Raw genomic sequence first — 24,867 nt, forward strand, 5'->3', positions numbered from 1 at the left:
ATCATTGAATACAAGAGGGAGACATGCTTAGTTCAGGAATAAAGCAGATTCTTTTAAAAGTTCACATAAAGAACCTAAATAGCGTAGAACAACAGCGACCAAAAAGTGTACATAAAGAATCAATTGGACTTATTAGAATGCTAAATCGGCAATAAAATCGACAAGATGGGGCTAGAAATTGTTGAAACTATAATTAGGTGAAAACAGCCATAGAAGGCACAAATGGGCATACGTGGTTTACACAACTGCACCAAAATATAAATCAGTCATTAACTTCCACATTAAGTGGAAGTTAGTCAATATTTCTGCGCTGAATATATGTAGCAAAGGATATAAAACATTTCACTCAGGCCTATTTAAACTCAATGCTAATTTCTCAGCATGGTTATCTCATTGGCTTTGTTCCAAAACTCACCCTCGGATGTACATCGCTACTACGGAGTAAGACAAAAACACAAATCACATTTATATCGTGAATGTGGTAGCTTTAATATCCAGTTTAAAATCGAAGAAATAGATGAGAAAACACACACCAATTAAATATTTTGAATAGGCAGGTGTTTATTTTGTTCAGGCTTTGGGTTTTTTATTTTACATTATCAAACAGAGCTGAGGTACTAGTGATATTCTAGGACAAAATTTTCCTTTTTTTAACTTCGGGTTATCATAGTAACAAGACATACGCAAAAGTAGTAATGAATATACAGTTGCATGGGTACAACAGTCAAGCCAAGTAAGCCATATTCTGTTCAAAAACCAGTACTATTGAAACTGCACACTACTGCACCACAGAAGCCTTGAGAGCTCAGCTTGTGAAATAATCTTCATTCGTACGTAAAAGAAAAATGCCGCTCTCCAAAAAAATTGTCCACAAGCTTGTTAGTTTTGTCAGTGTATAAAGAAGTTCTGATAAAAATCAGCATGCTCTTGTTTGGCCTGATAACTTCCCCAGTTGAGCTTTAATAATTGTTTAAATACAGAGGAGGAAAAATGCATGGGCAATCCATTTAGTGTTATTTCCTTGTACTCTCAAGAAAAAATGTGGATCACAAATGGGAACATATAGAAAGAACCCAAGCCACACCGTCTTACAATATTTTCAGTAGCAAAATGAAGAACTTAGTAGTTATCTAAATGGATAAGCAAAAAAAATCTGCAATACATTACAGCTCTGGCATCCAGGGGGAAAAGTAGCCATTTCCAGGCAATGTTTCAAAGTTTGATATGCTGGTCACGTTTTGTAGAGACCAGGGAATCTCCGTGCCTGTACATGCCACACCAAAAGTAAGGCAGAATTATGAATCATAGCAACAAGTGAGACCAACTATACCTGCAGCCCTACTTTAACAACGCATGAGGTGTAGGCACTTAAAGGATGCAAAAAATCCTAAATGGAGGGCACGACAGTGTCATATGATTTTACTTTCTCCAATAAAAATAGTAAAAGTGGTGTACAGCATTAACTAGAAACAGTTTCTCCAACCCTCCCCCCCCCCTCCCCCCAACCAGTTAGTCTAAACATGCTTTGATGTTTGGATTGGAATGAAATTCATAAGATAAAGCTATAGTGTTCTATGCAGAAAAATCGTTTATGACAAATATCATTAATTTGGTTACACTTATCTAAGACTTAAAAAAAAATCTGGAGCACAGAAATAAATTAGAGGGGAAAGAAACAATGTGTTCTTAAATTAAAATGCTAAATCATATCATTCCAGATAGGTTAATCAAACTATGGAGAGCTACAAAACCCTAAACAATATGGAAGCCCTGTAACAAAAACGAATAAAAGATGCATAATTTTACAAGTTCTGCATGTGAATGCTCTCCTTCCTTCAGATGCACAATTGAAATAGATCTCTGTATGCTAGAAGACATTCTAGTTTTGAAATGTGCAAGTGAGTAAAGAGAACTTTCAATTATTTTCCAGCCTTTCAAATGCAACTCCTTTAACAGGAAATTATGCATCATTATTTGAAAATTCGTATCTGAGAAGCTATCACCATCTTAATTCACAGGTAAATTTAGGAAAAATATATACGTTGGGCTCAGATGGTGAAGAAAAATGGGGAAAATTAATTCATATACATGATGATTTGGGGGGTTTAAATACTAACAGGCTTCAGTAAGACTACAAGCAATGTTTGCTGTATTTTTTTGTTCTCTTTGCACACTTGAAATTTACTTAACGATTCAGTTGAGAAACTTATCATTTGGAAGTAATTAAAAAGGTCCAATTCACTGGTGTCTCATTGTTCGGATAATATAGTCACTGTCATAAAGCCACTTAGCATTCAGATGTTATCTGCATAAACTGTCCTTTACACTAAACAGCTACAGAGTTCCATCATTAAAAGTGCAATATTATACAATGCAAAGAACAAAATGTGTCTTCCAATTAAAAGTAAACTGATGCAAGTTGAATTTTGGCAATTACATTTTTTTTGTATCTGTTTCCAATGAAGACACTGACATTTTCTCCACATTTTGTACTTGTGAAGCTAATAGATCAATTACAAGACAGCCAGCAATGATGAATTGCAATACTTTACCAACAGGGTAAGATTACTAGCCAATATTCACACTGTGGTGGATGGCAATGACAAATAAGCAGTAGGCTATAGAACCATTATTAGCAGGAGCATCCTCCCTCACTGACTGGTTGTTCTTGGGTCTTTTCCAGTTTTATATCGATCACTGAAAGTCGACTGTGTTAAGGCAAAATCTTGTCATACATTTTAAAGCCATTTTTATTTTTTAAAGTGCCTGATCACGGACATATGCGAATGCTACATTTAATAGTTCGGTAGGTGGTAATCAGAGTTTGGTGAGGCATTGAAATCTTCTCAGATTGCAAGATTTCAGTGCATTTTATAGAGTGTCACACGATTCAGGTAATCTTTTATTATGTAATCTGAAACGGACAGTAAATTTGGGATTTCTGGTTTAAACTACACATGCAGTGACACAATGGTTCCCAACAATTTAAAAACAATGTTTACACTTGTGCATGCCAAAAGGATACTGTCTTCCCTGCTTTTATCCTGTGTGCTTTCCATTCCAGGCAAGGCAGCAGCTACACGCCGGAAAAGCTAAGGTAAGAAATACACAAAAATAAAAACTTTTGATTTTGCAAAGCATTGTAGCTAAAATGACTAAAGATGGAGCGGTGCAACGGGATTCTTAAAAACAAATAAGAATCTTGGGAAAAATATCGCACCGAAGTGTCTTTGATTTGGCTCCTCCTTGCATCTTTTAGCAACTAAATCCCCAGAGTTCAGCCAGCCACAATGAAGGAAGTAGGACAGTTTTCTGCAGTTTTAATGCTACATCTTCCATTCAAATTTCTTTAAAAGGTGCAGATAACTGCAGTCTTATGTTGTCGATCCCAACAAAATGTCCAGTGTGATATACTTTTTGGAAAATATTGCTACTTCCCTTTGCAAATGCCATAGAAAATATGCACAACCCTCGGGCAATTTTGAATTCACACGTCAAATTTGCAATTATCAACAGGTTTTGAAGACCCAGAGGAAAATAAATGAGCAAATTATTGGGGATCTAAGAATTCATAAATATTTAGTAATATAACTAATAGATCCATTTATAGAATACCACAGCTGACAGGAATTTTGCAAAAAGCCCAACTCCATCACCATGGGAGGGTATATATAAGAAATAGCCCTTTTGGACTAAGTACTGTAGGCAATTATTGAAGATACGCCTTAAAAAAATGGTAGCCGGTCACTTAGGAAAGAAGGGTTTGTCCTTTTTGAGATAAGATTGAACTACTAATTGATTTAGAAAGCCAAAGAGAAGTGAACAGCTGCAAGCACATCAACCCAGTTTAGTGAGATTAGCAAGTTGGCCTACTCAATTATTTTTAGTACTAAGCAGACCATAAAATTGGATCAAAGTTGATGGAATAACATTGTCGATGCTACAAAATATTATTATAGAAAATAAAACCTCATGTTGAAATTTGCTTGCTAATTGGCTGGCTAATAGAGGATGGAGGGTTATAGTAGACAGGATCCAATGTCTATCCAAGAGGCACCATCTTTTACTCTGGCACCTGAGCAAATCATTAGATGATACTAACTGCACAGAGCAGTTGATGTCACCTTTGCTTCCCATTCTTCAATTGCTAACCGCTTGACCCTTTAACACTACTCACACAAGACTGAATAGTCAGCTTTATCTGTAAAAATCACCAAAGTGATTCCAAGAGGAGGAAACTTGAATGTTCTTGATTACGAAAAACAGATAACTAAAAAAAACAGGAGTTCCTTGCTAATACAGTAAAAGATGAGTGTTAATAGACTGCTGACTTCTGTTAAACTGTTAAATGCAAAAGTATTCATCACCAGCATATTTGAAATGCAAATTGAAGAAAGCAGCTATATTTAACAGACTACTTCGACATGCATACTGAGTCAGAGTATTAATCGAGGAAAAGATTTTGTCATTATTACCATCACTAAATATTTATTTGTCACTGCTGGCATTCAGCATGTGTTACACTTTCTATTTGAATATTATTAAAAAATATAGGAGTAGACTATATTGTCCTAAATATTGAGGATAAGTAGTCACAATATGCCTACCATGGTGCATTAGGTCATGAAAATTTTATGAATATCATGTTATTCCAAATAATCACACCCTCCCCTTTGAACCAGGGCTCATTCTTTAGGGAACGGGAGTTCCCCTCATCGACTATAGATGAGGCTCTCACCAAGGTCTCCTCTACATCCCGTAGCTCTGCCCTCACTCCCCATCCCCCCCCACTCGTAACAAGGACAGAGTCTCCCTTCTCCTCAGCTTCCACCCTACCAACCGTCACATACAACAGATAATCCTCCGACATTTTCGCCACCTCCAACGGGATCCCACCACTGGCCACATCTTCCCATCTCCTCCCCTTTTGGCTTTCCGCAGAGACTACTCCCTCCCTCCCATGTCAATTTGTCCCTTCCCACCCAAACCACCCTTTCCCCTAGTACTTTCCCTTGCAACCGCAGGAAATGCTGCACTTGTTGCTTTACCTCCCCACTCGACCTTCCAAGAACCCAAGCAGTCTTTCCAGGTGAGGCAGAGGTTCACCTGCACCTCCTCCAACCTCATCTATTGCATCCGCTGTTCTAGGTGCCAACTACATCGGTGAGACCAAGCGCAGGCTTGGCGATCGCTTCGCTCAATATCTCCACTCAGTTTGTATTAGCCATCAACCTGATCTCCCAGTGGCTCAGCACTTCAACTTCCCCTCCCATTCCGAATCCGACATTTCTGTCCTGGGCCTCCTCCATGGCCAGAGTGAGTCCCACCACAAATTGGAGGAGCAGCACCTCATATTTCACTTGGGCAGTTTACACCCCAGCAGTATGAACATTGACTTCTCCAATTTCAGGTAGTCCTTGCTGTCTCCCTCCTTCCCCTCCCCTTCCCAACTCTCCCACAGCCCGCTGTCTCCACCTCTTCCTTTTTTCTTCCCGCCCCACCCACCCCCACATCAGTCTGAAGAAGGGTGTCAACCCGAAACGTCACCTATTCATTCGTTCCATAGATGCGGCTTCACCCGCTGAGTTTCTCCAGCATTTTTATCTACCCTCCCCTTTGAATGTTTTGTTAGTCAGAGTCATATACATGGAAATGGGTTCTTCGGAGCAACTCACCCATGCCAACCAATATGCCCTTATCCTTCTATCCTTCTAAACATCCTATCCATATACCTGACCAATTGTCTTTTACATGTACCCGTCTCAATCGTTTTCTCTGACAGCTCATTCCACAGTGTGAAAACGTTTCCCTGGAGGTCCCTATTGAATCTTTCCCCTCTCACCTTAAAACCAATGGCTTCTAGTTCTTGATTACCCAAACGTTGGAGAAAAAGACTGCATTTACTCTATCTGTGCCCCTCAAGATCTTGTACATCTCTGCAAGGTTGTCGCTTACTCTCCTATATTCCATGGAATGATGTTCTAGCCTAAGCCTGCCTTTATCTCTAACTCTATCCCTTGAATTCTGGCAACATCTTCCTTATGGCCTTGGTTAAGGACATCTATAATAGATGCATTAAAACCCAATTTAGCATTGAAAAAATTGTATAATTTCCATTTCCAACAGATGATTAAAAAAAATGCTTGATAATGTCGAACATCAGCACAGTGTGCGTAAATGGTCGTTTTCTTAAAATGAACAGAAATGTAATAACTTTATGGCTTCAAATTGATCAAAAAAAATTTGGCAAAGCAAGTTCAAAAGTGGAATAGATAGGGTCTTAGCACATTTAATGCAGGAATTGAAATATGAACATTGGACGAAATCTTGCTAAAATATGAACGCCAAAATGAATTTCCTGCATAGGCAGAAGACGGAATTGTGTTAATGCATCTAATGGATGGAGGAGAGCAGCAGAATACAGATATTGTGGTGCTTGCCACAATTTCCAGACATGTAAACATGCTTGCTGCCCTGCGCACGAGGGTAACCAGCATTGGCACGATTCAGTCTGAAACATTTGGCGCCAAACCAGTTAAATGCCAAATCTTCACATAAACCTAGACGGTCACTCCCTCTATCACCAGTATACCCTGGATGGGAGAAATATCAACAAAATGTACTGCAGAAATTCTCCAAGGCCTCTTCCTTAAAATCCTGAATGACAAGAACTGTTCCCCCTCAAAAATACATATCATCCTAACTCAAAACAACGCTATAAATATCACCAGCTGTGGAAGACTATCTAAAGAGATAAATTAACATCAAGTTTAGAGCAATTGGGGACAGGTTTAAAATACTAACCTTGCCAGCGAAGTTAGTAACCAGCCGACTGGTTAGTATGCAACAAAAGCTTTTCACTGTACCTCTAAACACGGGACAATAAACTAAACTGGAAGTCAAAATCTTTTGAGCAAACAAAGTGCATTTTAAACTAGTTTGAGTTTCATTTATGTCCACTCTAATAAATCTCTGCCTCTTATAAACCCGCACTCCATTCTACATGAAGGAGGATACTATGGGAAGAGCATACACTCAACCTCGCTGCTAATTTATGTAATTCTGCATCTATTTGCTCTGGTTAGTATCATAAAAAATGCTTCGAGCTATCAATATTTAACGCAAATCCTAAATCTTACAATTTTTTAGGTGATGGAAGCATTTGATCCACATTACCAACAGCAGTCACTGGAGTCGTACAAAAACAAAATCAGAACTGATGATCTTGTTTAAGCTTTTTACTGATTTTGCGACACATTTTCTTTAGAAAAACTACAAACTCAGCAGATCAGGCAGCATCTGTGGCGGAAGGTGGATAGTCGACATTTTGGGTCAGGATCCTTCAGAGGCTGATGAAAAGTCCCGACCTGAACGTCTTCTGTCCATTTCCATTCACAAATGCTGCCTTACCTGCCGAATTCCACGCACTTTGTTTCATTACTCAACATTCCAGCAACTGCAGTCGCATATCTCCCTTTTTCTCCCCATGGCTATATGAACTCTGTAATATCCCTATTTTCAGGTAAGAATCTTCAAGATCAGTAAAAAAAACTTCATGTCCATTTTGAATTGATCTACAACGAGTCATTAAACCCTGATCATGTTATAAAAACCCAGTATGAAAGGTTACAGCAATAATGAGCACCATCTAATACTGCAAAGATATTGACAAGATAGACACAAAATGCTGGAGTAACTCAGCAGGACTGGCAGCATCTCTGGAGAGAAGGAATGAGTGACGTTTCGGGTAGAGATCTTTCCTCAGACTGATGTCAGGGGAGTGGGCGGGACAGAGATAGGATGTAGTCAGAGACAGTAGGACTGGTGGGTGAATTTTGAAGGGGAAGGGGATAGAGAGAGAGAGAGGGAAAGCAAGGGCTAGATTAGATCAAGAAGCAACTCTGGAACTCCAATGTGCTCAAAATGCTTTACGCATTTTCACAAACGACGTCAAAAGTGAAAAGGCTACACATTTTAATGCAAGAAGCCATTGCTGAGAACTCTGTACTAGAAATAGATTTTAAAAGCAATTTTTTTATGGTCTGGAAAAAAGAAAAACATCTTAGAAACTGGCATTAAATAAACCTGTAAATTATCTATCATGCAAAATAAAGTGCAATTTAAAATATATTCCACAATTAATCTTTTGAAGAAGTGGTTATATTCCAAGCCCCACAAAGCAAAAGTGAAATTGCCACCAGCATCAGGCTTGATTGGTTCAAATCTGTAAAGGCAAACAATTACAAGAGAGAAGCAGAAGCCCTGAAACGTGCTTCCACCAGTGTCTGAAAGAAATTGTAATTTACTGAAAATATGCAGCAAAATAAATGGCTGATTAACATTTGAAGTTTTTACCAAAGAGAAAATTCTGAAACGACAAGTGTTTGGGGCCAAAATGCAGAAATTAATATTTTATGGCAACCAATTTAACAGCAATCTCAGTAAATTATTATGTAAGCTGCTAAAATTCAAGTATTTTTCCAAAAAGTGCACAACTGTCTCATCAGTTGGAACTATTTTTGGACTTGAATGCAGCCGAATAGGTACAATGTTTTTATTTCTTCATAACAGAAGCATGCAATCAATTATCTAGCAAGAAGGCAGGATAACTAAACACCATTACAAATGCCACGCCATGGATACACCAAGCTCTACCTGCTTGACATTGTAGCCTATCTTTGCACTGGTGTCAATAAACAGAACATTCAGGTCTTTGGCTCTCTGTTCACCTTCTTCGGTAGTTATTTGCCTGGACAGATAGCAAGACACAGAACAGAAACTTTAAAACTAAGCACATATATATTTGAACTGCAATTTTTGCTTGTTTCTGGGCTACATACAGGAGGAAAAGATCAAAATGTCAATTCACAAAAGCTACCCTGCAGTAAAGAGGTAAAATGCCCATTTTTTAGTAAATATGATATTGGATCTTAAGTCTAAAATTAAGTTATCAGGTGCTTTTAGCAAAAGCTGATCTTGTGCAGTTGTCACAGTTGTCACAGCCAGGAAATCAGAGATGAGTCTTCCTAGATGCCAATTTAATCACGTTGCATAAAACTCAGTCAGGTCATGCATAAAACTTGACCGTAACATCCCACTGATACCAATATTAAATAAACATTTTGGTTTTCCACTGTCGCCACAGAAGCAAGCAAATCCTGCAGTATATCCCTATTTCTCACTTACCTGTTTTACATTGTAGCCTGCTTTAGCACTAGTTTCAATAAACATTACATTCAGTTCTTTGGCTTTCCTTTCTCCTTCCTCGATTGCAACTTGCCTGCAGCAGATAAAATAATGGTTGACAATAAATTGTAAAGTATGCAGGAACATTAGGGAAGTTGAACTTCAGGAAGTAGAAACTTGCAGTTGACTACTGGCATCCAAAATCAATGTATCAGAAAATGCTCTTCCAAGTATTATTGATCACTTTTGTTCATGAGGCAACTTTTTCAAATTAAATGAGCAGTCAGGAAAGCTGCATTTAGCAGCAATCTGAATTTAGATACGCAGGAATTTGGTATTAGTTTCAGCTGTCCTTTCACATTGGTGAGAACATAAATGTTTGGCAAGTAAAAAATTATCCTCAAAAATAAAATTCCCCCTTACAGTAAAGGACAATTCAAAGCCATCAGATGCTAAAAATCCACATTTTAAGCAGAAAACAATGTATGTAAACATTTAGCAGGTCCAGCAGCATTGCACAAAGAGAAACTGAATTAGCTTTTCAGGCCGAAGATCCTTCAATGGAGCTGGAAAAGCAGATTAGTTTCAATTTGCAGAGCAGATTAAGGAGAAATGGATAGACAAAGGAAATCCGCCTGATAGGGAGGGGCCAGGATTGTTAAATCTATTTCACTTTCCACAAATACTGCTAAACTACTGAGTGTTTCCGACATTTTTATTTTTCTATTCCCCGATCATAGGACCTGAACACAGAGTCCCTAATGAAGGAGATAAGACTAGTGATTCAAGAACACTCAATGTGTTGACAAATTATTTTACTCATTGATAAAAATCTGTTTTTAAACTAGGTCACAATTTTTTTCTAATATTTTCTATGAAAGACAGAAAATGCAGGAAATATTAAGCAGATCAGGCACACTGGATAGAAAAACAAGGTTAATACTTCAGGCGAGTGAAAGCTCATCGACGAAATGAGGGGTTGAACAAACTTCAATATTTCTCTGAAACATTGCAGGGTGAAGGGAGGCATGACAGACGATTTAAACATAGAAACATAGAAAATAGGTGCAGGAGTAGGCTATTCGGCCCTTCGAGCCATTCAATATGATCATGGCTGATCATCCAACTCAGTATCCTGTACCTGCCTTCTCTCCATACCCCCTGATCCCTTTAGCCACAAGGGCCACATCTAACTCCCTCTTAAATATAGCCAATGAACTGGCCTCAACTACCTTCTGTGGCAGAGAATTCCAGAGATTCACCACTCTCTGTGTGAACATTTTTTTCCTCATCTCAGTCCTAAAAGATTTCCCCTTTATCCTTAAACTGTGACCCCTTGTTCTGGACTTCCCCAACATCGGGAACAATCTTCCTGCATCTAGCCTGTCCAACCCCATAACAATTTTGTAAGTTTCTATAAGATCCCCCCTCAATCTTCTAAATTCTAGCGAGTATAAGCCGGGTCTATCCAGTCTTTCTCCGTATGAAAGTCCTGACATCCCAGGAATCAGTCTGGTGAACCTTCTCTGTACTCCCTCTTTGGCAAGAATGTATCTCCTTCACTGTAGAATATTACAAAGCTTTCTCTGCTCTCCTCGCACCAGTCCTGAGAGATATGTACAATGAGGCGTTTTTACATCGTCGCCTACCGCCCACCTTGTCGTTGGCTACTATCTCCCTAATTCTAAAAAAGGAGAAAGATCCTCTGCTTTGTAGTAGCTATAGACCAATTTCACTCTTGAATGTGGACCTCAAAATCCTCTCTAAAGTTCTTGCGCTCCGTCTTCAACAAGTGATGCCCTTTATTATCTCATTAGATCAAACGGGGTTTATGCCAGGCCGACAGTCCTCCCACAATACTAGGCGTCTCCTTAACATCATCCATTCACCAAGTAGTGAGACCCCGGAGATAGGCGTCTCCCTCGACGCCGAAAAAGCTTTCGACAGGGTCGAGTGGAAGTACCTATACGAGGCGATGGACAGGTTTGGCCTCGGCAATAGTTTCATTCATTGGGTCAGTCTATTATACTCGTCCCCGGTGGCCTCAGTACAAACAAACGACACACTGTCGCCCCACTTCCCCCTTCGGAGAGGTACCAGACAGGGTTGCCCGTTATCACCACTTCTGTTTGCTGTCGCGATAGAACCCTTGGCGGTTTGGTTACGCTCAGAGAAGGGCTTTAAAGGTATTACACGGTTCGACACAACTCATAAAGTCTCATTGTATGCGGATGACCTGCTCCTGTACATCTCGAATACAGTCACCTGTGATTATGAATATTTTAGAACGGTTTGGGGTGTACTCTGGTTATAAACTTAACTACCAAAAAAGTGAACTATTACCGATTAACTCATTGGCTAAGCAGCTCCCTCGCTCTTTAACCTCATTCAAATGGGCGGAGGACGGATTTCGCTACCTCGGCGTCTTTATCACAACACCCTTATCTGATATGTTCCGCACAAACTTTCTGCCTCTGGTTGAGAAAGCTGAAAGAGGCTTTGACCGCTGGTCAGTCTTACCGTTATCCCTCGCGGCCCGGATAAATCTGGTCAAGATGGTCGTCCTACCCAAATTCCTGTACCTTTTCCAGCATGTTCCTATATTTATCACTAAATCTTTTTTTGATAAATTAGAAAGGAGAATATCTAAGTTTTTATGGGGTAGCAAACCGGCCAGAATTCGAAAGACGCTACTACAGTCTCCTAAGAGTGACGGCGGTTTGGCACTTCCTGACTTTAGGCGATACTACTGGGCTGCTAACTTGCAAAAAATCCTGTACTGGATGAATGATGATTGCGACCACCTACCGACCTGGGTACACATGGAAAAGGCGAGTTCACATCTCCCGTTGCGGTCTGTCCTATGCTCTCAACTCCCCGTTTCTATAACATCTGCGGGTGCAGGCCCAATTGCGTCCCTCTCGCTCAAGATATGGAGTCAATTTAGGAAAAACTTTGGTTTACAAGGCCCTTCCATCTTGACCCCACTGCTTAAAAATCACATCTTTAATCCTTCAAGTACAGACTCCGCATTCAAAACCTGGCATAGTAATGGCATCAGTAGTATCAAAAACCTATACAAGGATGGTATTTTTTCGTCTTTTGCGGAGCTTTCGTACAACTATAGCCTCCCAAACTCCCACCTTTTTCGTTTTTTCCAGATTAGGAATTTTGTGAAGAAGATATTCCCCCATTTCCCAAATCGTCTCCCAGAAACCCTGACCGATTCCATCCTAGCTCTAGATCCCAACCGGAAGAAATGCATCTCTTTTTTGTACAACTTGTTAGGGTCGGTTATATTGAAACCTTATACCTCATTAAAAGCTGCGTGGGAGGGCGAGCTGAATATGAAACTAACAGACCAGCAATGGGACTCTGCCTTGGATTTGATCCATTCTTCCTCCATATGTGCCCGTCATGGCCTAATCCAATGCAAAGTCCTTCACAAAGTCCACTACACAAACGCAAGATTATCTAGAATATACCCCGCTGTTAAAGACACCTGCAACAGTTGCAATCAATCCCCTGCCAACCATAGTCATATGTTTTGGTCTTGCCCTAAGCTAGCAACCTTTTGGAGGAGTGCTTTCGACGTGCTAAGCAGAGCCTATGGCCAGACTATTCCTCCAAACCCACTGTCAGCTATTTTTGGTATTCCCCCCAACACCAACCTCTCTGTTGCGTTGAAGCGGGTCCTGGCTTTTACAACCCTGTTAGCCCGGAGACTGATTTTGCTTAACTGGAGACTTACCTGTCCCCCGACACACGCCCGCTGGATCAAGGAGGTGCTCTACAATTTAAAGCTTGAAAAACTTAGGTTCTCTCTCAAAGGCTCTACCAAGACATTCCTAGATACATGGAACCCTTTCCTGGAACTTGTTAACTCTCTTAACTTGTTTCCGGACTCGGAAGAGGACTGAGTGTCCTCTATCACAGCTCTGTCTTATTGCAGCTGCTATCCCCTCAACCCCCCCCCCCCCCCCCCCCTCCCTCCCCACAATCTATTTATTTATTTATTTATTTATATATATTTTTTAAAATCTATTTCTTTTTATTTATTTATTTATTTATTTTTATTTTTTATTTTATTTTTTAAATCGTATTTGTGTGGATGTGTACGTATGTGAGTGTTGTTTGTTCCCGGGTGGCGAGGGTGGGTAAGGGTAAGGGTAAGGGTTTTGAGGGTCGTTTACATACTGTTGTACAATTATGTCCTGATTATCACTGTCTGTTATCATTGTATGTATGCAAATTGCTGTTAAATTCAAAATTCAAATAAAAAGATTTAAACTAAGAATGTATCTCCTCAGATTAGTAGACCAAAACTGTACGCAATACTCCAGGTGTGGCCTCACCAAGACCCTGTACAACTGCAGCAGAACCTCCCTGCTCCTATACTCAAATCCTTTTACTATGAATGCTAACATACCATTCGCCTTCTTCACTGCCTGCTGCACCTGCATGCCTACTTTTAATAACTGGTGTACCATGACACCCAGGTCTCGTTGCATCTCCCCTTTTCCTAATCGGCCACCAGTAAGATAATAGTCTACTTTCCTGTTTTTGCCACCAAAGTGGATAACCTCACATTTATCCACATTGTACTGCATCTGCCATGTATTTGTCCACTCACCCAGCCTATCCAAGTCACCTTGCAGCCTCCTAGCATCCTCCTCACAGCTAACACTGCCCCCCAGCTTCGTGTCATCCACAAAATTGGAGCTGTTGCATTCAATTCCCTTCTCCAAATCATTAATATATATTGTATTTAGCTGGGGTCCCAGCACTGAGCCTTGCGGTACCCCATTAGTCACTGCCTGCCATTGTGAAAAGGACCCGTTTACTCCTACTCTTTGCTTCCTGTCTGCCAGCCAGTTTTCTATCCACATCAATACTGAACCCCCAATACCGTGTGCTTTAAAACTATGAGAGGCATAAATAGGGTAGATTGTCAGCCTTCTTACCAAGGAAGTAACATCACATACAAGAGGGCATAGCTTTAAGATGAAAGGGGGGGGGGGGGGGGGGGTGATACACGGCCCAATTTTTTAAACACACGCAGGTAGGTGCCTGGAACATGCCCACAGGGAAGGTGGTTCAGTCCAAGTAAACGGATGGGAATTGGATAGCTTCCCCCCATCAGGTATGGAGTCAGGCAGGGATGCCCATTCCCCCGTCTTGTTTGAGAGCTGTACAGAACCATTTGCCAAAACCATCAGGAAGAACGAGAGTATAACAGGGATAACATTGCTGGGCATTGGGAGTACTCCGATCAAAACCTCCCCATACATCAGGGGTCGACAATCTTGTTCTGCATAGGGGCCAGGACGCATGTCGGTGAGCGGATGGCAGGCCACATCTATCACATGTACACATGATCCCGCCCCAGATGCCAGGCATCAAATCACGTGTTCACATAAATCCCGCCTCTCGAGGACGCCACCCAGAGCACTGACCTCCTATTTACGGGCACACACTAACATGGCGTACCTACGGACCATTGCCTTGGCTCTGTCCTGAAGGCAGTGGTTCAAATACTCATACTCCCTCGTCCCCGGCCTATTGACAACCCCGATCCCGACAGCGAAGCCCAGACACAGAAGGTGCGAGCCCACGCCGGCAGCTTTGCGCAGGATACGGTACAGCCAGAGCTCTGTGCTCGGCTGCTCCACGATTGCGGCCGCCAGTGCAGGCCTCCTTGTGTCACCACGCCTGGGCGCCGCAGCCACGGGCCCGGGTGGTACCGGAGAAGAAGGAAGCCTGTGGGCCGGATGACGGGGAAAAAAATATATACGCCTGCGGGCTAGATGATTTTGGGTTACGGGTCGCATTCGGCCCGGGGGCCGTAGGGTGCCGACCCTGCCATACATAAACGATGTTGCTGTTTTTTTGCTGGGATCCGCGGTTGGTGTTTGTGGAAGCAGCGTTCCCTCTTCATAATGGGGAGAAATTTGGTCATCAGGTGTTAGGTGCTCTTGGGGCTGCTGTACTTGCCGCAAATGTAGCCTGTCCCCTGCTCAGTGAAAATTTTCATTTAGCCTCAGTGAAAATTTAACATTAATTTATTTGAATCATTGAAAAAAATGGAATTTATGTAATGTTAAAAATGATAACATTTCTACAAGTAAATTATCTTCATAACTCATTGATCTAATCCTAAACTAATGGCATCCATTTTTTATCAATATTAAATGATTTAAGCAATCCTCCTACTGTTTAATACTAAAGAATTTCAGATGGCAAAATAACATACATCTAAAAGTCATGTTGTTGTAATTAATTATGTATAGTCAAAATAAAGCACTAGATGGCAATCATTAACTACCAATTAGAATTCTGATTATTATAGTGGTGGAACAATTGGCAATGGCCAATCCAAAGAAAAAGATGATAATGAAGCTCCTTCCCCCCCCCCCCCCCACCCCAGTGCCTGCATTTTACCACTACCCATCGGTTCCACACTTTAAATCTACTCTAATCCGAATACAGAAGGTTTAGCCAGGTACCCCAGGAGTTTCATAACATGGTACTGCATGTTAGCAGGGCCATTTAAATAATAACAGGGCCATAGTTAGATAAAACTAAGCAACACGAGTAAATTGGATCAGGCCCACTCATGAAACTCTAGTTGAAGCCTTTAATAGCCAGCAAAGCCCACTTCATCAATCATTTTCTCAAAACCACATGGTTTTGACAGCAACAATTCTAGCTTATTTAAAACTCTGTAAAAGCCTGGAGAGTTGCAAGATGTCGTAGCTCTCAATGCAATTTAAACTTTGGGGGGGGGGGGGGGGGGGGGGGGGGAAGAGAAGGAAGTGGAGATCATATTAGGGCAGAAATTTACCTAGAAGAACAACAATACCAAGGATGATAATAAAATAAAATGAAAGAGTGTTGAGTGCAGAATGTGAGGACAAGGAAAGCTATTGAGCAATGCATAATGACCATTATTTGAGGGAGTCCTTAGTGCCAGGGATGAAGTGGGATTTATAAGCCGTGATAATATTACACGGTGGAACAGCAAGCACTCAAGAAATAATTGCATCAAGCAATTCTGCTTGATTATGCGACTCCGGACTGTCAAAGCTGCCACAGCCAGACATAGAAACAGTTTTTATCCACGAGTAGTTGCTCTACTCAACAGCCAAAAATCTGTAGCCTCCCTTTGATCTGGTATTTTGTCTGTTCACATGCTTGATCAATGGTGTTTTATCATTAATGTTTTATTATTATTAATGTTTAGTGTTTTCTGAGTCATTCGTAACAGTCACTGTATAATAATAATAATAATAATGGATGGGATTTATATAGCGCCTTTCTAATACTCAAGGCGCTTTACATCGCATTATTCATTCACTCCTCAGTCACACTCGGTGGTGGTAAGCTACTTCTGTAGCCACTGCTGCCCTGGGGCAGACTGACGGAAGCGTGGCTGCCAATCTGCGCCTACGGCCCCTCCGACCACCACCAGTCACTCACACACTGTATGACATGTTGTTACTTGTGGGCGGAGCACCAAGGCAAATTCCTTGTATGTGAATACTTGGCCAATAAACTTACTTACTTAAAGAGCTATTGAAAAATGGGTCAGTTGCTACCTTGCAAAAGAACTGCACATTTCTACCTAACTGAATATAATGATATAACCTCTAAACATAGCTCTCAGATCAGTTCCACCTGTTTTTCAAAGGTTATGGTGTGATTTATTTTGACTGATGTACAACATTGAAAATTCACAATGCTCTCAATATTCTGTGCGTGCAAATGCCCGTTGTTTGGTTCCACAAAGTAAATCTGCAACTGTATTAATCAGATTTAATCAAGAACTTTACAGATTTATTTAAATACTAGGAAAACGTTGACACTTAAGTTTCCATTACACTTGATGAAAATTGATTGGATTCTCAGACTGTTAAATTTCAGATTGTAATTACTTATTTCATCCAGCAGACAAAATTAGCTTTTATAGTCAGCACTATTCATATACTTAACTGGGTCACTGCAATCATTTGTTGCAAGCATTCAATCAAATGCTATCACACCCAGCCGCAAAGACATTAGAAGTTCGCTAAGATTTGACCCCCAAGAGCCTATTAGACAATTCAAGATATCCAAGTGGTATCCTTAGTAAGGATTGACATTCACTGTCAAACTATGTTTCACAAAGATCTGGATAGATTCTCAAGATATGTGATATACAAGAGTTCAAGCCTATAACAATCCTAATTAAAATCAAATTGTTTGATGTCCATGGAAGATGTCCATGGAAGAGAACTTAAGACCTCTTGCCATTATATCAAGCTCGTGCCGAGAAGAAAATGTATGCCTAATGTGCCTGTCCCACTTAGGCAACTCCTTAGGCGACAGGCAGGGACTAATTTTAATAGAATTCACCTATGACACCTGGTGACAACCTACGGCAACACCTACGTCAACTTAAGACAGCAAAAATTGGCACCACTGTTGCCGAATATTTTCCATCATGTTAAAAATTTTGTGGCAGTCGCCTGTAGTCGCCCAAAAAATCGCCTAAGTGGGACAGGCCCATAACAGTCACTAACATTAAAAGTAGCCATGCACTGGTAACTTCTATTCTTCAATGTGAAATTACATATGTGGAACCTCAGGGGTAACCCAAACAGTAATAGACCCGAATGCCACTCCACTCCCTCAGTCAGAGAACTTGGAAACTTGAATGCTCTGACCTGGACATCAAATGAGATACAATGAATAGGAAATAGTCAGGTAAAAAAAAAAGTAAGTACACCTTCTCCTGGAAGTGTAAATCAAAAGAAAAACCATTGCCATCAAGAATGTCCTAATTTTACTTACTCCAATCAACTAAGTAAATCTCAATCTTGCAACTCATTCCGATGCCAGACCAGCATGGAACGTGCACACATGACCTGACTCCGGAAGTTGCAGGTGAGGCCAAGACTTCTATCATAGAGATGCCCTGCCGAACATCCCAGAAGAGATGAACTTCTCTTTACCCAGTTTAAGGGTAAGGGGGAAATCTTTTAGGACCGAGATGAGAAAAACATTTTTCACAAAGAGAGTGGTGAATCTCTGGAATTCTCTGCCACAGAAGGTAGTTGAGGCCAGTTCATTGGCTATATTTAAGAGGGAGTTAGATGTGGCCCTTGTGGCTAAAGGGGATCAGGGGGTATGGAGAGAAGGCAGGTACAGGATACTGAGTTGGATGATCAGCCATGATCATGTTGAATGGTGGTGCAGGCTCGAAGGGCCGAATGGCCTACTCCTGCACCTATTTTCTATGTTTCTATGAACTGATTCTCCTGGACAACTTTGATTCAATGGTCCAAAAAGACATTCTCCAGAAAGGCATAAGTTGCAAAAAGAGTAAGAAAATGTGACTGCAATGGAGAAGTCCTCCTGATAAAGTGTTGCGAGTACAGTTTTATGAAACCAAAATGTTTTCAGAGACATAAACACATGACCTCGTGGCACTGTATAGCATCATCCAATTGTTGGCATCGCCTGCATCCTTTCTAGTACCAATAATTGGTGAGTCGAATCTGCTCGTCTCCATTTGTTTGGCCCCAAAACATGAGAAATGTGACACACCAGTTCTTGAAGACCTTGCAGATACAGTACTTCATTGACTACCTGATGGTCTCCAACCAAAAGGAACTGCAAAGTTATACTATAATTAGATCCCACAAAGAGACTCCTGGCTTCTTTATCAGAAAACTGAGTTTTGGAGGCACTGCAAAGCTTGGGTGGTGCTTGGGCTTATCAGATAGCCTGCAAGTTACTTTTTGGAAGAGGTATTTCTGCTGGGTAACTAGACACCAGTGATGACAACCAGGAGCCAGTTAACTGCAAATGTGGGACATTTTTGGCCTGAGAGCTTCAACACGGAAAAAAATAGCAGCTCTTCAGGCACCCTAAGACAAACATCCAATCGGAAAAAGGTGACCCAAAAAAAAAATGACACGTGGAAAAAATAACAAAAATCCAGCAACTTGCATGATGTACACCAAATCATTAATGCAGTCAGGAACATCTTTGGCCCATGCATACAAAGGTTGATCTTGTTAAGAGCTAAGAATAGCATGGAGTGGTAGCCAACATCCACTGTAAAAAAGCACTTTGAAGACCGAAGACCTCTAAATGTAGCTCTGCCTTCAACAAAATAATGTTTGACACTATCCAACAGCAAATTATCTAGTCCAGCTTTGCTGCCATCCTAAATTGGCAAGTTGAAAAACTATATTTTAACTGAAGAACACGACGAACTCAGGATCAGACTTCATCTTTTAAGTTTGAAGAGAGAAACCCGATTCATAATCTCACATGGGAGAAAAGGAGGAAGTACCAAGAGACATCACAGTTATCATGATTGTGACCATTTTCAGCAAGGGGGCAATCTCAATTGTTGTAACTATATGGAGGCCTCCCGACTGTCCGTAACAGGAACTGCCAACACAAGTGTTACCCTCACCCCATCTTCTACCAGTAGTAGGAGATCTGCTTTCCAACTCAGCTCAAATTACATCTACCTTCACTGGGTGAATAAGCTTCACTGCATGGCATGACTCCACAGAAATGCAATCATCAGCAACTGCACAAGGTTTTTTCTGATACAAGTTTTCAACTTCAATTACTGAGGATCAAATGTGAAGCATCCTCTTCAAATTTGGCTGCAACATCTCTGCAGACGCATCTCAGCAAAGACTAGATTATTACCCCAACTCTGTCAATTTTCCCCAGCATAATACTATACTTCATTGAAATGGAAACAATCTACTGAATCCCTTCAACCTACATCATCGCCATCTACGTCTGTGGAATTCTCTGCCTCAGAGGGCGGTGGAGGTTGGTTCTCTCTGGATGCTTTCAAGAGGGAGCTCGATAGGGCTCTTAACAATAGCGGAGTCAGGGGATGTGGGGAGAAGGCAGGAACGGGGTACTGATTGGGGATGATCAGCCATGATCACATTGAATGGCGGTGTTGGCTCGAAGGGCCGAATGGCCTACTCCTACACCTATTGTCTATTGTCACCACTCCACTACTAAATTTATTAAATCTGTGCCTGCCCTTGTTCAGAGAACAAGATTCAAGTCATCATTAACCTGCTCACTGAAGCATTTGTCTACATTTGGCCCACTAAATCCTCCCTATTTGGACAGATATGTGCATACAAAGTTGACGTTTTGCTTTATAGGACATTTGTTGGTTGGTTTCACATCACTGATATTCCTAATGTGCAAGTGCCCATGAGGAATTTCCAGTATTAAAATTTAATTAGATCTGAAAATTTAAAAGAAAACTGCAGTTTTAAAATTAAGATTTTATAGGTAAATAGACAGGGAACTGTATAGAAAAAAACCACATAGAACTGAGGGTAAACGATCTGGATAAACCACCGGGTGGCGCCAGCAATGGCTGCCTCAGCAACCGTCTGTCTGTCCCTTCCTTCTTTTGTTGTTTGTATGTGTTAAATGTGTTTTTAGTGTTCTTTAGCTTGTTTTATGTGGGGGGGAGGGGGGGGGGGGTGTTTGGGGGAAATTTCTTCTAATCTCTCTCCTCGATGGAGATACAATTTTTTTCCCATATTGTATCTCCGTCCGCACTACGGCCTAATATCGAGGAGTTGGCGGCCTTTGCTGGAGACCGACTTCGAGAGCTCCACCGCAGGATCCAGCGGACTTAACACCGCAATCCCTGGGTCGACTTTGGGGCTCCAACCGTGGGAGCCTGCAGACTTTAACATTGCGGAGCTCGCGCTCTCTGGTTAGAGATCGACTTCGGGAACTCCAAGCCTCGGGAGATTCGACTGCCCCAACGCAGGAGTTTCGACCGCCCCGACTGCGGATGGTTTGACTACCCCGACCGCAGGAGAATAAAAAGAGGAAGAAGATTGGCCATTGGCCTTCCATCATAGTGAGGAACGTGGGGTATCCGCTGTGGTGGATGTTTATGTTAACTTTCATGTAGATGTGTCTTGTTGCTTTTTTTTTAGTATGGCAACATGGCAATTCGAATTTCACTGTCCCTTAATTGATACATGTGACAATAAACTGACCTTTAAACCCTGAAAATTTAAGACAAACATGACATTTGGTTTCCTTTAATTTGTTTGGCATAGCAAATTGAGTGTGCAATGTTGGTTGCCATTTGCAATGTTAACACTAGCCTAACCTATATAAAAGAGACAAGTGCATGTTGTACATAAGATTTCAGATTAGAGTGAAACAAATACAATAGTTCTTTATAGCTAGATTTTAACACCAAGCCAGATGAGCGGCTTTCAATTTAAGTGTTTAATGTAAACATGTTGATCATCATATGTCTTTCCAGGTGAGGCAGAGGTTCACCTTCACCTCCTCCAACCTCATCTATTGCATCCGCTGCTCTAGGTGTCAACTGCTCTACATCAGTAGGACCAAGCGCATGCTTAGCGATCGCTTTTCCCAACACCTCCGCACAGTCCGCATTAACCAACCCGATCTCCCGGTGGCTCAGCACTTCAACTCTCCCTCCCATTCCATATCCAACCTTTCTGTCCTGGGCCTCCTCCATGGCCAGAGTGAGTCCCACCGTAAATTTGAGGAGCAGCACGTCTTATTTCGCTTGGGTAGTTTACACCCCAGCAGTATGAATATTGACCTCCAATTTCAGGTGGTCCTTGCTTTTTCCCTCCTTCCCTTCCCCTTCCCCTTCCCAGCTCTCCCACAGCCCAATGACTCCGTCTCTTCCTTTCTTCTCCTGCCCCCCCCACCCCATCAGTCTGAAGGGTCTCGACCCGAAACATCACCTATTCCTTCGCTCCATAGATGCTGCCTCACCCGCTGAGTTTCTCCAGCATTTGTCTACCTTCGATTTTCCAGCATCTGCAGTTCTTTCTTAAACATCATATATTTTTCTACACTTAGTAATGCTCCAAATAAACTTTCAACAATTTCACAATTTCCAAAACCAATGTCACAAATCAGGCAAGAAAATTAGGCCTGCCAGGCTTCAAGAATTTACGGGTAATTAATTGTCCATCGTTCTTAATACAAGCTTAAAAAATTGATGACAAGTAAGATGAGAAGATATATGGAAGGTTGCAAAATTATTAATCAATGGCAGTCTCTTTTTTTTTTTATTTATATATATATATATAGTTGCATTTATGAAAACCATCTTACCTTTTATCTGCAAGGTCCGTCTTATTTCCCACTAACATAATGATAACGTCACTTCCTCTCTCTGTCCGGACATCATCGATCCATTTTGTGGTTTGTTGGAAGGAGTTTACATCTTTTGTTTTAAAAAAGAATGATTAGTTGTAAATTTATATCAATAAATAATACAGATGCATGTCCAATGAACAAACCTAGATTTAAAAAATGGGAAAATTGGAATCTATACAAGCTAACACCTTCAATTATGTTTTTTCTCCAATTTAAGACTGCAACCTGTTACATTTGCCCTGTGTAACTTTCTGAACAAGCAATCAAAGGACTAATTTCTCCATACGCAGCTACCCAAAAAGATCAAACATCAAATGAACCCCTCTGAAGAAATACTCGCAATTTTGCAAATAAAAATTGATGAACTGTACTAATAGCCAAATCAATGAGAAATAAGTTTTGTTTCGAAAGACAAACTACTCTTCAATAAATTAGTAAAGAAGTGTCTCCCTGCAAGACATGGCACAAACTCAAATTCTAAAACAAAAGATTGCAGACACTTTCACTTAACTACATCTCAGCAGCCACTAGTCTGTCTGATTTGTTCAGAAGACAGACAAAAAGTATAAGATAACACTGCAAGAAAGCAATTTTCAAATAATCTGACACCTTACAATCAGTTTCAAAAACCTTGGGACTATCACCAGTTCTGTATCTTTACTAATCAGGAATTGTTCAAAGAATGATTGCCACTTCCTCCTTCCAAAAATTCTTATTTCAATAATTAAAAAAATTAAATGTTTACCACTCACCTGCATTCTTATTTGATTGTATTTCAATCACCACACATTAAAAAAAAGATACTGCCCTTTACAATGCAAGGGAAAATATTTGGGGATTTTAAAGTAAAACTGATCGAGAAGTGACAGATTATAAACTTTAAGGGCAAAGAGATATGTTAAACGTTGAAAAAAGGTGACAAATTTATTAAAACAAAACAAAAATTTAACAAGTACAAATGAAAAAAGATATGGGCAGGTGAAGTGAAATGGAATGAGGAGACGAGCAATAAGCAAAAGAGAGGGCAGGCATGTGAGAAAGAGGGTGGTGTGTGCGTGTGAGTAAGAGGCAAGAGATGCAAGGAGATAAACATTTATTGTAACATTTAGGATATCTCCATCCCCTATGATAAATCTCCTAAGATTTTGTAATAATGGTTTTAAACTACTTTTTATTCATCTATGTAGAGGTGCCTCTAACCTGATTTACTTTGAAATAATTTTCTGGATTTGACTTATCACTTTTGAAAATTGAATTGTCGATTTAATTTGAAAATAACTGCTCTTCCTAAATGCCCATCTCAGCAATTTTCTTGCAATCCTATGTTAGCCTTTGCTTAATTGCATTTCACCATATTGCACTTCTTCACAGTAATATTATAAAAACAAATTTTACTGGTCTCATTTTATAGTCAATGTAACTTTCCTTTGTCCAACTATATTTACATCCCCACATAATGCAAAATATTACCAAGTATTATGTAATTAGAAACAAGGTGGAGAAAATTCAACAAACATGTTAATGTACTCAATGTTTTTTCGGAGTTTACCACTGCTGTATACTGCTTCAGTATAATTAAAACATTTAGATATGATTCATGACCCTTGTATCCAGTATTGTGTTTAGAAGTAAATCAAACCTGTTTTTATAGAAAGAAGAAACTAATAAAAATCCAACAATGGTGGGTGAGGGTGGATTGCTTAAGACTTGCCCAATGAAGAGCAAAATTGAGCGATTGCAATTCAAACTGGAGTGTTATTCAAATGCAAGAAAAACCTAACTATGGTTGTCCATCTAAAAGAACAAGCTTGGATCCTTTCATCATGGAACTTCAGTTAATTAACAGGTGAAGTATGCGTTGCAGCTGTTGATCACAAGACTAAATTCAGATCTTCTGCCTAAAACTACAATCAATGGAAGCCAGGGCAGAACTCAACCAAAAACCAACCTTCCAATGTTAGATGAACAAAGCAAGACATTACAACATAGGCACACTTTGAAATCTACAAGGATTGAAAAACAGAAAACTGACAAAACTTCAGTAACTCAGCGGGTCAGGCAGCATCTTTTGGAGAACATGGATTGGTGATGCTTCAGGCTGGGACTCTTCCTCAGACTGATTGTGGTGGGGGCTAGCTGCGGGAAGAAAGCTAAAGGGGAGGATAGGAGGGACAAGGCCTGTTGTGATAGATGGATACAGCTGCGGGACTTTCAAGAAAGACAATTTCTTGCCTATTTACTCCACTGGACTCATGTTTATAATCCTCACTTGAATTAGATAGAGCTCTAGGAGCTAGTGGAATCAAGGGATATGGGGAGAAGGCAGGCACAGGTTATTGATTGGGGATGATCAGCCATGATCACAATGAATGGTGGTGCTGGCTAGAAGGTGCCGAATGGCCTCCTCCTACACCTATTTTCTATGTTTCAAATTAAAATTGCCATTTTTTAAGGGAACACCTTTCAAAAGGCATT

General features: G+C 40.6%; 1 protein-coding gene across 4 annotated transcripts in view; it reads right to left on the bottom strand.

The window, feature by feature from the left end:
- Window positions 1–541: 541 nt before the first annotated feature.
- rab6a (RAB6A, member RAS oncogene family) overlaps window positions 542–24,867 on the bottom strand; it is a 79,081-nt gene continuing 54,755 nt past the window's right edge. For 2 of the 4 annotated variants that reach the window (XM_033023183.1, XM_033023182.1), the window contains exons 5-8: window positions 22,348–22,459; window positions 8,656–8,749; window positions 3,026–3,092; window positions 542–2,697 (exon numbers count right to left, since the gene is read on the bottom strand). In XM_033023183.1, the coding sequence (XP_032879074.1) occupies window positions 2,633–2,697; window positions 3,026–3,092; window positions 8,656–8,749; window positions 22,348–22,459 (338 nt within the window). In that variant the 3' untranslated portion in view covers window positions 542–2,632. Of the gene's footprint in view, window positions 2,698–3,025; window positions 3,093–8,655; window positions 8,750–9,186; window positions 9,281–22,347; window positions 22,460–24,867 lie in introns of all 4 variants that reach the window. The other 2 variants (XM_033023181.1, XM_033023180.1) reach the window with 1 other exon arrangement.

This window comes from Amblyraja radiata, chromosome 6 (assembly GCF_010909765.2).
Source record: "Amblyraja radiata isolate CabotCenter1 chromosome 6, sAmbRad1.1.pri, whole genome shotgun sequence".
NCBI lineage: Eukaryota > Metazoa > Chordata > Chondrichthyes > Rajiformes > Rajidae > Amblyraja > Amblyraja radiata.